The following is a 17,087-nucleotide window of genomic DNA, read 5'->3' on the forward strand; positions in this document are numbered from 1 at the left end:
TCAGACTGTTAAACAGCCATCACTAACATTGAGTGGCTGCTGCCAACATACTGTCTCAACTCCAGCCACTTTAATAATGGAAAAATTTATGTAATAAATGTATCACTAGCCACTTTAAACAATGCCACTTCATATAATGTTTACATACCCTACATTACTCAACTCATATGTATATACTGTACTCTATACCATCTACTGCATCTTGCCATCTTGATGTAATGTATCACTAGCCACTTTAAACAATGCCACTTTTATATGTTTACATATCCTTAAGAACTCATCTCATATGTATATACTGTACTCTATACCATCCACTGCATCTTGCCTATGCTGTTCTATACCATCACTCATTCATATATTTTTTTATGTACATATTCTTATTCATTCCTTTACACTTGTGTGTATAAGGTAATTGATGTGAAATTGTTAGGTTAGATTACTCGTTGGATATTACTGCATTGTCGGAACTAGAAGCACAAGCATTTTGCTACACTCACATTAACATCTGCTAACCATGTGTATGTGACAAATAAAATTTGATTTAATTTGATTTGAAGAAGAAAAAAGAATGATGGAGGCCACTGTGTTCTTGGGGACCTTCAATGCTGCAGACATTTTTTGATACCCTTTCCCAGATCTGAGCCTCAGCACAATCCTGTCTCGGAGCTCTACGGACAATTCCTTCGACCTCATGGCTTGGTTTTTACTCTGACATGCACTGTCAACTGTGGGACCTTATATAGACAGTTGTGTGCCTTTTCAATCATGTCCAATCAATTGAAGGGATGGCCTCTTCTTCCAACAACAATCACTCACACACACAGGATTCCAACAGGACACATTTTTCAAAAGAAATATTGGGAAATCTACGGCAGAGAGATGAGAGCAGACTAGTGAAAAAAGAACGTAAGAGAAAGATGAAGCAGCAGTCACCTATATTGAGGTGATTGTGAGGCCGGTTTTGTCAGGGTGGTCTATTTCAACAACAACAAAAAATTGCTTGATAATAGCTTGGAATATTCAGTGGAATTCGAAACTATTGCAGCCACCTCTAATGAAGACATACAGTTGAAGTCGGAAGTTTACATACACCTTAGGCAAATACATTTAAACTCAGTTTTTCACAATTCCTGACATTTAATCAGAGTAAAAATTCCCTGTCTTAGGTCAGTTAGGATCACCACTTTATTTTAAAAATGTGAAATGTCAGAATAATAGTAGAGAGAATGATTTATTTCAGCTTTTATTTCTTTCATCACATTCCCAATGGGTCAGAAGTTTACATACACTCAATTAGTATTTGGTAGCATTGCCTATAAATTGTTTAACTTGGGTCAAACGTTTCGGGTAGCCTTCCACAAGCTTCCCACAATAAGTTGGGTGAATTTTGGCACATTCCTCCTGACAGAGCTGGTGTAACTGAGTCAGGTTTGTAGGCCTCCTTGCTCACACACACTTTTTCAGTTCTGCCCACAAATGTACTATAGGCTTGAGGTCAGGGCTTTGTGATGGCCACTCCAATACCTTGACTTTGTTGTCCTTAAGCCATTTTGCCACAACTTTGGAAGTATGCTTGGGCTCATTGTGCATTTGGAAGTCCCATTTGCGACCAAGCTTTAACTTCCTGACTGATGTGTTGAGATGTTGCTTCAATATATGCACATAATGTTCCTCCCTCATGATGCCATCCATTTTGTGAAGTGCACCAGTCCCTTCTGCAGCAAAGCACGCCCACAACATGATGCTACCACCCTCGTGCTTCACGGTTGGGATGGTGTTCTTCGGCTTGCAAGCCTCCCCCTTTTTACTCCAAACATAATGATGGTCATTATGGCCAAACAGTTCTATTTTTGTTTCATCAGACCAGAGGACATTTCTCAAAAAGGTACGATCTTTGTCCCCATGTGCAGTTGCAAACCGTAGTCTGGCTTTTTTATGGCCGTTTTGGAGCAGCGGCTTCTTCCTTGCTGAGCGGCCTTTCAGGTTAAGTCGATATAGGACTCGTTTTACTGTGGATACCGATACTTTTGTACCTGTTTCCTCCAGCATCTTCACAAGGTCCTTTGCTGTTGTTCTGGGATTGATTTGCACTTTTTGCACCAAAGTAAGTTAATCTCTAGGAGACAAAAGGCGTCTCCTTCCTTAGCAGTGTGACGGCTGCGTGGTCCCATGGTGTTTATACTTGCATACTATTGTTTGTACAGATGAACGTGGTACCTTCAGGAGTTTGGAAATTGCTCCCAAGGATGAACCAGACTTGTGGAGGTCTACATTTTTTTTCTGAGGTCTTGGCTGATTTATTTTGATGTCAAGCAAAGAGGCACTGAGTTTGAAGGTAGGCCTTGAAATACATCCACAGGTACACCTCCAATTGACTCAAATTATGTCAAAAAATCCAGAAAAACGCATGTAAAAAATGTTATAAATTCATTTGCATTTTAATGAGGGAAATAAGTATTTGACCCCCTCTCAATCACAAAGATTTCTGGCTCCCAGGTGTCTTTGATACAGGTAACAAGCTGAGATTAGGAGCACTCCCTTTAAGAGTGTGGCTACAATGCAAATGTCATGTGTAAAATCGTTTTTTTATGTCCTTTTGGAAGTAAATCTCCTTTGCACTGCACTGCTTTGTAACACCTTTTGCATAGTTGTTTCAGTGGGCTGGCCCTCATCATCTGCTCTGTAAGCAAAGTATTCCAAAGTTTGCTTCTGGAGCCAGTTTTGTCAACAAGCTGCGGGTGTGGAGGTATGATGTTTTGGTTTGAAAAAGCCATGCTGTCTGCATTTTCTCTCTCTCGCTTGCTTCTAAAGAGTGGCTTCCGCTTTGTCAGTGTAGCCTGGCTAGCTTACTACTTATTGCCCTCTTGAAAAGATTCAGACAAAATACTAGACAGACTCGGTCCTCTCAATCCATATCAGATGTGAGACACATTTTACAGTAGTACTGAAAGTAACACAAATTCTTGTATCAAACCATTTTTCATGATCTAGTAAATGTTTCTGTATAACGTATAACACTATCATGTGTACACAAACACACAAGCACAGACACACACAAACCTACACACACACAGGTGTGCATTTGTAATTTGATCAGCTTCTCACAGCAGGAAAATAATCCTGCAGCAACAGGAAATGTGAATTATTATGTTGATTATAATTAATGTACATTTTCAAGTGGTTGACACATTTTTTGTTAAGATAAATCTGACATTTTAAAGTGGAAATTACAAACTTCAGAAGCCTTTTTAAACGTTGATTACACTACAATCCTGCTGCGCACGAAAATTATCTGAGACAACAGTGTGATAAAATTAAGATAGGACATCTGTACCCAAGTCAAGTCCATCCCAAGATGGGAAACCCTCATGTGAAGGTGTTGGCACTGTCACCTCTTTGTCAATTAAATGGTGGACATTCTGGGCATTATCAGCCATGAGTAACTGAACTGTAAAAAAGTCCTGTGTGTCTCACCAGGTTCTTGAGCAGGGTCGACAGCTCCTTGGTCAGGGTGGAGAACTTGACGAAGGCTGTTCCCAGGTCAGGGTTGTCTCTGCTGATGAAATTGCTGCCAAACTTATCCAGAGCCTGGGCATAGTTCTCCTCATTCTGGACATGGTCTGGGAGAGGGAGACAGAGGGAGACAATCAAGGTTAACATTAGTTTGAATTTGAAATACTGATAACAAGGGTAGTGTTGCTAGGTTTTGCATCCCAAAATGCACCCTATTCCTTATATAAAGCACTACTTCAGTAGTGCAGTATATAAAGGGGTCCATAGGACTCTGGTCAAAGTAGTGCATAGGGAATAGGGTGCCATTTAGGACACAGCCAGGGACAGGTAATTGTGATCAAGCATTGAAAGGTTGACATTTGCCATTTGCCATTTGCCATCTGGTTACAAATGCAACAGCTTAGTGTGGTTTCTAATCACTTTTACAACTTAAATCAGATTGTCATTCTGTAAAGTTCAATATGAAGGGGTAGATCTTGCTAACTGGGTGTGGGTGAATGGGTTGAAGAGGGGCATTGGTAGACTGCCATTTCATTAGGAAAAATGATTGGTGCATGATGCAATGGGGGTAGACTCGCATTCATTGTTATAGTACAGCTAAACCAGGATCTGTCACAACTTTCTATCAGCATGTTAATGTGCAACCAGAGGAAAAATAACTCTGGACCACCTATACTCCACACACAGAGACGCATACAAAGCTCTCCCTCGCCCTCCATTTGGCAAATCGGACCATAATTCTATCCTCCTGATTCCTGCTTACAAGCAAAAATTAAAGCAGGAAGCACCAGTGACTAGATCAATAAAAAAGTGGTCAGAGGAAGCAGATGCTAAGCTACTGAACTGTTTTGCTAGCACAGACTGGAATATGTTCCGGGATTCCTCCGATGGCATTGAGGAGTACACCACATCAGTGCATCGATGACGTCGTCCCCACAGTGACCATACGTACATACCCAAACCAGAAGCTATGGATTACAGGCAGCATCCACACTGAGCTAAAGGCTAGAGCTGCCGCTTTCAAGGAGCTGCCGCTATGCCCTCCGACGAACCTTCAAACAGCAAAGTGTCAATACAGGACTAAGATCAAATTGAACTACACCGGCTCTGACGTACTACACAGCCGAGAGCTGCCCAGTGACACGGGTCTACCAGACGAGCTAAACTACTTCTATGCTCGCTACGAGGCAAATAGCATTTAAACATGCATGAGAGCACCAGCTGTTCCGGAAGACTGTGTGATCACGCTCTCCGCAGCCGATGTGAGTAAGACCTTTAAACAGGTCAACATTCACAAGGCTGCAGGGCCAGACAGATTACCAGGACGTGTACTCCGGGCATGCGCTGACCATCTGGCAAGTGCCTTCACTGACATTTTCAACCTCTCGCTGTCTGAGTCAGTAATACCAACATGTTTTAAGCAGACCACCATAGTCCCTGAGCCCAAGAACACTATGGTAACCTGCCTAAATGACTACTGACCCATAGCACTCACGTCTGTAGCCATGAAGTGCTTTGAAAGGCTGGGCATGGCTCACATCAACACCATCATCCCAGAAACCCTAGACCAACTCCAATTTGCATACCGCCCCAACAGATACACAGATGATGCAATCTCTATTGCACTCCACACCGCCCTTTCACACCTGGACAAAAGGAACACCTATGTGAGAATGCTATTCATTGACTACAGCTCAGCATTCAACACCATAGTGCCCTCAAAGCTCATCAAAAGGCTAAGGACCCTGGGACTAAACACCTCCCTCTGCAACTGGATCCTGGACTTTCTGACGAGCCGCCCCCAGGTGGTAAGGGTAAGTAACAACACATCCGCCACGCTGATCCTCAACACAGGGGCCCCTCAGGGGTGCATGCACAGTCCCCTCCTGTACTCCCTGTTCACTCATGACTGCACGGCCAGGCACAACTCCAACACCATCATTAAATTTGCCAATGACACAACAGTGGTAGACCTGATCACCAACAACAATGAGACAGCCTATAGGGAGGAGGTCAGAGACCTGGCCATGTGGTGCCAGGACAACAACCTCTCCCTCAACGTGATCAAGACAAAGGAGATGATTGTGGACTACAAGAAAAAGAGGACCGAGCACGCCCTCATTCTCATCGACGTGGCTGCAGTGGAGCAGGTTGAGAGCTTCAAGTTCCTTGGTGTCCACATCACCAACAAACTAACATGGTCCAAGCACACCAAGACAGTCGTGAAGAGGGCACGACAAAACCTATTCCACCTCAGGAGACTGAAAAGATTTGGCATGGGTCCTCAGATCCTCAAAAGGTTCTACAGCTGCACCATCGAGAGCATCCTGACTGGTTGCATCACTGCCTGGTATGGCAACTGCTCGGCCTCCGACCGCAAGGCACTACAGAGGGTAGTGCGAACGGCCCAGTACATCACTGGGGCCAAGCTTCCTGCCATCCAGGAGCTCTATACCAGGCGGTGTCAGAGCAAGGCCCTAAAAATTGTCAAAGAGTCCAGCCACCCTAGTCATAGACTGCTCTCCCTGCTACCGCACGGCAAGCGGTACTGGAGCGCCAAGTCTAGGTCCAAGAGGCTTCTAAACAGCTTTTACCCCCAAGCCATAAGACTCCTGAACATCTTGTCAAATGGCTACTCAGACTATTTGCAGGGCTGTATATGGGATTGAACTGTATCCAAAATCAGACAGGATACCTGAGCAGGGCCAGGTCAGAAAGGGTCCAGAAACCCCCTCTTCAAGGCACTAACAAACTAAAACTGACTATGTGGAGAGAAGGTTCAAACTCTGAAATATTTAGTTTCATAAGAGGGTATAATTACTCACCCAGACCAGTCTATATAGAGATCATCCTTTTTCAATGTCTTCCACAAGCGCAACCCTCTGGTTAATGAGCCTAGAAAACTGACAGAGAGCTTTCTCTCACCTTGGCCTGAGCTGTAGATGGCCTTGACTGATTTCTTCACCTTCTGCAGCGCAGTCCTGTCCTGATCCAAAGCCTGTAAACACAGAATGAGAGAGAGAGAAAGAGAGAGAGAGGATTGTTAAGGATTTACAATAGCATCACAGACTGAACTTTGTAACCAAAACACAACACAATTGTTATACTGTAAATTATAGTCATTTCAGAGACCGAAGCTAACCTTCTGAACACTATGACATTTTTACAGTGCTGGCATAAAAACGGGCATAACAATTTATCAAATGCTCAAAAAGCACCACATGACCTGAAATATGGCTTATCAACATTCCAAATGAAATTCCAAACTGTTTGTTATATAAGGGTTCCATACAGTAGCATCATTAGGACAGTTGCGCCTCAGGTAGAGCAGCTGTCTCTTCTCCACGCTTCTCTGTTTCGCAAAGAGCAAGACCATGGCCCTTCTTGCTATTCGACTAGTCCTGCTATTCTGTTGGTGTTTTAAAAATCTATTAATATCACAAAGCTGAGATAGCATTGAATAACACTAGGGCTGTCCCGGACTAAAATAAATATTGGTCGAACAAAGAGTCGTCTGCTCTTTCGACCAATCGATTGGTCGTATTTTTTATGTGTATATTTCCATATATAGATACATGCTATGTGTTATAATCAAATCAACGATATGCACTGCACTTGTCTGATGCTTTAAGCAAACTTGATTGAGCCGGACCTGGCTTAGACTTGCTGCGCTGTGTTAAAAAAAAGACAGCGATTGACTGTGTGCCTAGCATCTGTTGTCTCTCCTCCCTGCTGCAGCGACCACCACAGAACAGAACATCAGCAGTGTGTATCGCGCTGTCTGTGTTGCTGAAACTGCAACATAATTACAGCCATTTCTGATTGAAAAGTTGTTACCGAAACCCTTAATTTGTTTAGGAAAAACATTCTCTATTCCCTTGCTCTCTTTACGTGACAATAAGGCCTGACCTATAGCATATCATAATCACATGAATAAATTGGTTATAACAAACTCTGAACACCGTAACACATGTGACAGCAAAATGGATGCAGAGGACGAACAAGTAAACTCGAAAAGGGGTAATGTTTACTGGTTGCGCAGGAGGTAAAGGGGATGTCAGAGGTGTGGAATAAATGTAACTAGTTGTGGGGAAATACAGGAGATCAAGAAAAAGAAGGTATGAAGCCAGCACTGCATTGTCACGTCCTGACGATGGTAAGAGGTCATTTGCCATAGTAGAGTGGTCAGGGCGTGGCAGGGGGGTTTGTTTTGTAGGTATTTTGGGTTTTCTGTTTCTATGTGGGTTTGTTCTAGTTATCATTTTCTATGTGTTGGTTTTCATGTTCGGCCGGGTATGGTTTCCAATCAGAGGCAGGTGTCTTTCGTTGTCTCTGATTGGAAGCCATACTGAGGCAGCCTGTTTTTCCTTTGGGGATGTGGGTAGTTGTTTTCCGTTTTGTCTGAGTACCTTACGGAACTGTTGGCTGTCGTTCTGTTATTTTGTTTAAGTGTTCTCGTGAAATAAAGTAAGAATGAGCACTCTACACGCTGCGTCTTGGTCCCCTTTCATCGACCGCTGTGATGAAAGGGGACCAAGGTGCCCTGTGTACTAAACAGGTGCTGTTAGATTACAATGTCATTTTTCTGACCGTTTGGAACAATGTAAACAACACAAAATAAATTATAAGTGTACCAGAGTCTGTTGAAACGTTTTGGCCTATTCATTGTTTAAGCTAATCATTCAATGGTTGCTTTTTTATTTTATTTAAAAACGGTTGATTGCATTTCACATCATGAATGACTCGTATACTGTGTGATGATATGAACAAATAAACTATTGATTGATACAGTAGTCTATATAAGAATTTAAATACAGGCCTAAGTAAGTTACCTTATTAATAAGACTAAACAGGATGCGCTCTTACAGTGGCTTGCGAAAGTATTCACCCCCCTTGGCATTTTTCCTATTTTGTTGCCTTACAACCTGGAATTAAAATAGATTATTGAGGGTGGACTTTTTTTTTCTTGTGAAACAAACAAGTGTGACGACCCTCCCACTCTGTCTGCCATATTCTTTCTCTTTGCTCTTGTTTTCCTTATGAGGATGTCGGCGGGAGGAGCTGGGAGGGTCGTCAGCAACATGGGACACACCTGGGCCAGGGTTTGTCCCGGGATAAATACACCTCTTCCCCATTCATTGAGGAGACTCTCTACATGCAGACACACTGATAGAGTTTGGTTATGGCATTTTTGTGGCTGTTTTGTTTGTTTGCTTTGGCACCTTTCAACACCCCTCATTATCACATTTATGCACGCAAACACTCACTTACACTACGGATTACTGACTACGCACACCACTGTAAATTGTATTTAGTTTACTTCAGTTAAAAAATGTATTTTGTTATTCCTTATCTCCATGTTGTCTCCCTTTTTGTTACGAACTTCAAGCCGGTTCGTAACACAAGAAATAAGACAAAAAAACAGAACTTGAGCATGCATAACTATTCACCCCCCCAAAGTCAGTACTTTGTAGAGCCACCTTTTGCAGCAATTACAGATGCAAGTCTCTTAGGGTATGTCTCTAAAAGCTTGGCACATCTAGCCACTGGGATTTTTCTCCATTCTTCAAGGCAAAACTGCTCCAGCTCCTTCAAGTTGGATTGGTTCCGCTAATGTACAGCAATCTTTAAGTCATACCACAGATTCTCAATTGGATTGATGTCTGGGCTTTGACTAGGCCATTCCAAGACATTTAAATGTTTCCCCTTAAACTCCTCAAGTATTGCTTTAGCAGTATGCTTGGGGTCATTGTCCTGCTGGAAGGCGAACCTCCGTCCCAGTCTCAAATCTCTGGAAGACTGAAACAGGTTTCCCTCAAGAATTTCCCTGTATTTAGCACCATCCATCATTCCTTCAATTCTGCCCAGTTTCCCAGTCCCTGCCAATGAAAAACATCCCCACAGCATGATGCTGCCAACATGGGGATGGTATTCTCGGGGTGATGAGAGGCGCTGGGTTTGAACCAGACATAGCGTTTTCCTTGATGGCAAAATAGCTCAATTTAAAAAAAAGTATATGTTTGGAGAGTCTCCCACATGCATTTTGGAGAACACCAAACGTGTTCGCTTATTTTTTCTGGACACTCTTCCGTAAAGCCCAGCTCTGTGGACTGTACGGCTTAAAGTGGTCCTATGGACAGATACTCCCATCTCCGCTGTGGAGCTTTGCAGCTCCTTCAGGGTTATCTTTGGTCTCTTTGTTGCCTCTCTGATTAATGCCCTCCTTGCCTGGTCTGTGAGTTTTGGTGGGCGGCCCTCTCTTGGCAGGTTTGTTGTGGTGCCATATTCTTTTCATTTTTTAATAATGGACTTAATGGTGCTCCGTGGGATGTTCAAAGTTTCTGATATTTTTTTATAACCAACCCTGATCTGTACTTCTCCACAACTTTGTCCCTGACCTGTTTGGAGAGCTCCTTGGTCTTAGTGCCGCTTGCTTGGTGGTGCCCCTTGCTTAGTGGTGTTGCAGACTCTTGGGGCCTTTCAAAACAGGTGTATATATACTGAGATCATGTGACACTTAGATTGCACACAGGTGGACTTTATTTAGCTAATTATGTAACTTCTGAAGGTAATTGGTTGCACCAGATCTTATTTAGGGGCTTCATAGCAAAGGGGGTGAATACATACGCATGCACCACCTTTCCGTAAAAAAAGAAAAAGTTATACTTTTCATTTCACTTCACCAATTTGGACTATTTTGTGTATGTCCATTACATGAAATCCAAATAAAAATAAATGTATATTACAGGTTGTAATGCAACAAAATAGGAAAAATGCCAAGGGGGGTGAACACTTTTGCAAGGCACTGTAGGCCCACAACTCGATGGTGGTTATGCAAGGCTGCTATACTAAGCCTACTAATGATATTGACATTACTTATTATTATAATGCTGATCATAATAATAATAGTAATAAGGAGATAAAGGAAAAAGGTGGGTTATTATTATAAAAGAATACAAAAATCGGACAATTTGGAACAGTTTAAACAACACTAAATAAATTAAATAATACCAGAAAGGCTGGTCTATTGAAAAAAAAAGTGGAAAACCTTTATTACAGCAGAGCAAAGGTTAATAAAAGCCAAATTCGTGAGGCTTGGTGCTCACGGAATCAGTAGGCTATTAAACAATCACTCAAACAGGCAACAGAAGCAGGATCTGTCTTATGTCTGTAGATATACAGTGGGGGGGAAAAGTATTTGATCCCCTGCTGATTTTGTACGTTTGCCCACTTACAAAGAAATGATCAGTCTATAATTTTAATAGTAGGTTTATTTGAACAGTGAGAGACAGAATAACAACAAAAAAATCCTGAAAAACGCATGTCAAAAATGTTATAAAATGATTTGCATTTTAATGAGGGGAAATAAGTATTTGACCCCTCTGCAAAGCATGACTTAGTACTTGGTGGAAAAACCCTTGTTGGCAATCACAGAGGTCAGACGTTTCTTGTAGTTGGCCACCAGGTTTGCACACATCTCAGGAGGGATTTTGTCCCACTCCTCTTTGCAGATCTTCTCCAAGTCATTAAGGTTTCGAGGCTGACGTTTGGCAACTCGAACCTTCAGCTCCCTCCACAGATTTTCTATGGGATTAAGGTCTGGAGACTGGCTAGGCCACTCCAGGACCTTAATGTGCTTCTTCTTGAGCCACTCCTTTGTTGCCTTGGCCGTGTGTTTTGGGTCATTGTCATGCTGGAATACCCATCCACGACCCATTTTCAATGCCCTGGCTGAGGGAAGGAGGTTCTCACCCAAGATTTGATGGTACATGGCCCCGTCCATCGTCCCTTTGATGCGGTGAAGTTGTCCTGTCCCCTTAGCAGAAAAACACCCCCAAAGCATAATGTTTTCACCTCCATGTTTGACGGTGGAGATGGTGTTCTTGGGGTCAAAGGCAGCATTCCTCCTCCTCCAAACACGGCGAGTTGAGTTGATGTCAAAGAGCTCCATTTTGGTCTCATCTGACCACAACACTTTCACCCAGTTGTCCTCTGAGTCATTCAAATGCTCATCAGACGGGCATGTATATGTATTCTTGAGCAAGGGGACCTTGCGGGCGCTGCAGGATTTCAGTCCTTCACGGCGTAGTGTGTTACCAATTGTTTTCTTGGTGACTATGGTCCCAGCTGCCTTGAGATCATTGACAAGATCCTCCCGTGTAGTTCTGGGCTGATTCCTCACCGTTCTCATGATCATTGCAACTCCACGAGGTGAGATCTTGCATGGAGCCCCAGGCCGAGGGAGATTGACAGTTCTTTTGTGTTTCTTCCATTTGCGAATAATCGCACCAAATGTTGTCACCTTCTCACCAAGCTGCTTGGCGATGGTCTTGTAGCCCATTCCAGCCTTGTAGCCCATTCCAGCCTTGTAGCCCATTCCAGAGCTCTTTTGTCTTGGCCATGGTGAAGAGTTTGGAATCTGATTGATTGATTGCTTCTGTGGACAAGTGTCTTTTTTTACAGGTAACAAGCTGCGGTTAGGAGCACTCCCTTTAAGAGTGTGCTCCTAATTTCAACTCATTACCTGTATAAAAGACACCTGGGAGCCAGAAATCTTTCTGATTGAGAGGTGGTCAAATACTTATCAATTTATAACATTTCTGACATGCGTTTTTCTGGATTTTTTTGTTGTTATTCTGTCTCTCACTTTTCAAATAAACCTACCATTAAAATTATAGACTGATCCTTTCTTTGTCAGTGGGCAAACGTACAAAATCAGTAGGGGATCAAATACTTTTTTCCCCCACTGTACAGTATATGGATGATTTATAAATTCAGGCACATTTAACAGTTAGGCTATTGATTATAGACCTAATTAAGTTGGGGTTTCCTCTCTCCTCACTTTCCTTAGACAATTAAGGCAAGGGCTGTTTTCTCGTCTCCTAACTCTGCTGCTGCCTCCGCCACATTGTTCTCAACACCAATATGCTGGTTAACTTTTCCATTATGCACATAGCAACATGGTCTAGGAAAAGGCGCCAATTCAACAGCGCACTGATGCGTTTCAGAACCACGGACAGCGACTGTTATCCAACGCAGGAGAAAGCGCGTTTGTTTTAAATTAATATATTTTTGATTTGTGTTGCACAATTGTTCTTACATATTATAACCATATACAATTTCAGTAGCACGTCTTAGAATGATGGACTGTGCCATCCCCACAGCCTCCACAATGGATCAGTCCACTCAGACAGGAGCCAATCAGACAGGTGTCTTGTACACCATGATTTGTTCTTGTTATCCATTTTTTGCTACTGCTCGACTAAAGAAATCTAAGTCAACCAACATGCTATCGACCAAACCAGTCAACTAAATGGGGCCAGCCCTAAAAATACACACACACTGACTACTACACTAACACACACACAGTATCTGTCCAAGTTCACTGTCTAAATGGTGATAAAATACTGGATAACTCTAACAAGATTTGTTATACCTACAGTAATGAAGTCTCTAGCACTCATTTACAAGGCATATTTCCTTGATTATGATCTGTGCTGTGATTGAATCAAAGGCAGATGTTTGTTTACTAAAGTAGTGCACTACTTTTGACCAGAGCCCTATGGGCCAGACCCTCTCGCCGCACAGAGCGTGCAATTAGGAGAACGCTGATGTCATGCTTTATCGCCGCTGAGGGCAGAGCAACTCTGCATACTCTGTTCTTGGCTCACAGCACTACTAACGCCTACTTGGAAATGCGCTTGTTTTCAAAATCTCTGTGCTCTGTGGAAGTGTAGAACGTCTGCGCAGGTCGAAGGTTTCGCTTTTGTGTTTTTCAATGCCGGGTTTTCTGTACCATTCGCCACAGAGCCAGATTACATGACTGTGAGGTTTGATGTGCCAAAACAAATGTTCAGGTTAAGAGGATTTGATTGTATCACAAACAGTACTCACACACTCAGATGTGTAGAAGAACACACACATAAACACACACACGCACACTTATGGAGATGATAAACACCAACATAAATACATGAAATTGGGCTCCGCTGATCACAGGGGAGGCATCCTACAACGTCGGTCGAGCTAATTCAATTTCACGATGCAATTAAGGCCCAGTCTCGGTTGTCCCCTGGACAGTTTTACGTCGCTCTTACACAATTTATGGCTGCAGTAGTGTATGGCCCCGGGGCCTTCAGTGCCCTTACTCCCATTGCACTGTGCTTTGATCTCTCTCTCTCTAACGCAGGAGCACGACCTGGCGCTAGTGTATGTACCGTTACCTAGTAGCCTACATACAAATACTCTCATACTGTATGTGATCCTTCAGTGTGGTCCTATCTAGACTAGAATGTTCTGTGTATTCACAGAGAAGGCAACTTTGTAGAGAGTGTGGTTGGTATAATCAACATCCTTTTCATAAATATTAGGCTATAGTCTAGAACCTGTTTATCTCTAGTCTGTACTTGCTTAGTGATATACTACATCATCATAATATGATAAGAATATAGGCTACTGTAGACCAAGGACACAGACAAGGTCATAGGCATCATGGTGGACCCCCTGACACCCTAATCCATGAATGATTATTCAGAGAGGCAGTAGACTGAGATGAATTCTCCAGAGGGATCAAAGGCAATGCATGCAGCAGCAGCAGGAAGACTGCCTCTCTAATGGTGCCCATGTTACAGGGCAAGAGAGCGAGAGAGAGTGAGAGAGAGAGAGAGAGAGAGCGAGAGAGAGAGAGAGAGAGAGGAGCAGCTGGCACCCCCGCCAAAGGTCACCCATAATCCACTCTGTGTCTGCGTTGCGGTAATTAAATATTCTGCTTTGATATGAACATGCTTTTACATTAGTAGGGAACATGTAACGTCGACTTGACATTACAGGGACAGGGATATATGTGTTGTGTTCCCAGGGTCCTTGCGACCACAGGAGTAGGGTTTTTAGAGGCCTTTGTCCTACTGTAGCACAAGCTTCAGTTTTTTTTCTCACAGAGCAAACCACCATTGAGGCCATTTTTTATTGACGATGAAGCAACAGACAGTGTGTGACAACCGTATAGATTTCAGTTACGACTGAACAAGGTCAATTGTCAATTGCATTACTGGCATTCAAAATCGCTTACATAATTATCACAGAAAGCACAGTAAAGACTTTGGGGTGGGTTCAGGAAAATTCACACTCATTCCAATATGTCGTGGAAACACTGTTTTAGGTTTACTGTAATATATGCAAGCAAGTGTTACCATCAAATCAATGAGGATAAACACTAGATGTGAAGGAGGGAGGGGAATTTGGCTTTGAGCATTCAGCTCAGTCTCCAAGGGTCAAAATAGTTCAATGGAACACAGCTCACTTGGCTAACAGTCCTCCGCACCCTCTGGCAACCAGTAAGAACGCATCTCAGCTCTAGCAAGAATTCCCTCACAAAGCCTGCAAACTATTCAATATAGTCAATTCTTTGTTCTGATCGACCAACAGCCAATGTTCAGCTCTGACACAATCCAGTGTGATTGGTGGGTGGGCCAATGACTCAAAACAAGAGTTGAGGGGATAGAGATGTTTCATACCTAATATTCTGAAAGGGAACCTAGCCCACAGTATATGGCAGTGTGTTGATTCCCCTGTGAAACGTCTACCACCATGAAAGCCCGTATTGTGCTGGTAGCTAGACATTGTGGCTGTGTGTGACGGGAGACGGGAAGGTAGAGAAGCTACAGCTTCAACACTTCCTGGTATGTGTCCCAAATGGCCCCCTATTCCCTATATAGTGCACTACTTTTGATCTGTGCTGTGCTGATCAAAAGTAGTGCACTAAAGTAATGCCATTTGGGATGCAGTTCTGAAGTTCCTGCCCCAGGTCTTATCCTCCCAGTGCAGAGCAGACCTGGCATTTCCCCTCCAGCCCTTCTTCCATAGGAAACAGGAAGCAACAGGCCTGACTGTCACTGAGCAGCAGCGACCTCCTGGTTTGTCTCTCTATTAGTTATAACACCATGGTATTTCACTGGCAACTTATGGTAAACCGCGTTTTGCAGATAAGTTATAGACCACAGTTACAGAAGTGTTATCTAGATTAATTTCTCTACTGTGAAATTTGTGGACGGCAAATTTCTCTGTCAATTGGTACTCACTCAGTTCATAACTTTGTCACTCAGTTCATAACAACATCAGTCACACGTACAGACAGACAGTAACGCGGTTGCCACAGAGATGTGATCGCGCTGTCTCGCACATCAGCAAGTTTCTCTAGTCTAACCATTCTGTCTATCTGTCTGTCTATCTGACATTAGTGGGCTGACACTCATGATGACGCAGTGCCTTGTAGTGAGTTCAAGAACCAACACCATATGAGTCCTGGTATCACAATGTCCCCCTTAGTTTAAGAAGACTCGTTTGTAACTAAGAGCTTCACTGTCGACCATGCATTAAAGACCAAAATTGGTTAAAGAAAATTGTGATAAATAAAAATATATACCAGTTTTATTTAAGGACAGCTGTGCTATAGATCGCAAAATAGTTGGGAAGAGATTTTCGCTGTACCGATTCCATGGCACATGGTTTATGAATTGACATGCCAAACGGCAGATTCAAAACTTTGAATTTTTGCAATTTTAATTATTATACAAAATTCTTTCAATGAATATAATTGTATATATACAGTGAGGGAAAAAAGTATTTAATCCCCTGCTGATTTTGTACATTTGCCCACTGACAAAGACATGATCAGTCTATTCTTTTAAATGGTAGGTTTATTTGAAAAGTGAGAGACAGAATAACAACAACAAAAACCAGAAAAACGCATGTCAAAAATGTTATAAATTGATTTGCATTTTAATGAGGGAAATAAGTATTTGACCCCCTCTCAATCAGAAAGATTTCTGCCACCCAGGTGTCTTTTATACAGGTAACGAGGTGAGATTAGGAGCACACTCTTAAAGGGAGTGCTCCTAATCTCAGTTTGTTACCTGTAACAAAGACACCTGTCCACAGAAGCAATCAATCAGATTCCAAACTCTCCACCATGGCCAAGACCAAAGAGCTCTCCAAGGATGTCAGGGACAAGATTGTAGACCTACACAAGGCTGGAATGGGTTACAAGACCATCGCCAAGCAGCTTGGTGAGAAGGTGACAACAGTTGATTATTCGCAAATGGAAGAAACACAAAAGAACTGTCAATCTCCCTCAGCCTGGGGCTCCATGCAAGATCTCACTTCGTGGAGTTGCAATGATCATGAGAACGGTGAGGAATCAGCCCAGAACTACACGGGAGAATCTTGTCAATGACCTCAAGGCAGCTGGGACCATAGTCACCAAGAAAACAATTGGTAACACACTACGCCGTGAAGGACTGAAATCCTGCAGCACCCGCAAGGTCCCCCTGCTCAAGAAAGCACATATACATGCCCGTCTGAAGTTTGCCAATGAACATCTGAATGATTCAGAGGACAACTGGGTGAAAGTGTTGTGGTCAGATGAGACCAAAATGGAGCTCTTTGGCATCAACTCAACTCGCCATGTTTGGAGGAGGAGGAATGCTGCCTATGACCCCAAGAACACCATCCCCACCATCAAACATGGAGGTGGAAACATTATGCTTTGGGGGTGTTTTTCTGCTAAGGGGACAGGA

At 42.9% G+C, this 17,087-nt stretch overlaps 1 protein-coding gene across 7 annotated transcripts in view; it reads right to left on the minus strand.

The window, feature by feature from the left end:
• LOC106578677 (arf-GAP with SH3 domain, ANK repeat and PH domain-containing protein 1) overlaps nucleotides 1–17,087 on the minus strand; it is a 74,718-nt gene that overhangs the window by 38,392 nt on the left and 19,239 nt on the right. For all 7 annotated transcript variants that reach the window (XM_045702193.1, XM_045702192.1, XM_014157766.2 and 4 more), the window contains exons 4-5: nucleotides 6,439–6,511; nucleotides 3,475–3,620 (exon numbers count right to left, since the gene is read on the minus strand). In XM_045702193.1, the coding sequence (XP_045558149.1) occupies nucleotides 3,475–3,620; nucleotides 6,439–6,511 (219 nt within the window). The remainder of the gene's footprint in view (nucleotides 1–3,474; nucleotides 3,621–6,438; nucleotides 6,512–17,087) is intronic.

The sequence above is a fragment of the Salmo salar genome, chromosome ssa19 (genome assembly GCF_905237065.1).
Source record: "Salmo salar chromosome ssa19, Ssal_v3.1, whole genome shotgun sequence".
Taxonomy (NCBI): Eukaryota; Metazoa; Chordata; class Actinopteri; order Salmoniformes; family Salmonidae; genus Salmo; species Salmo salar.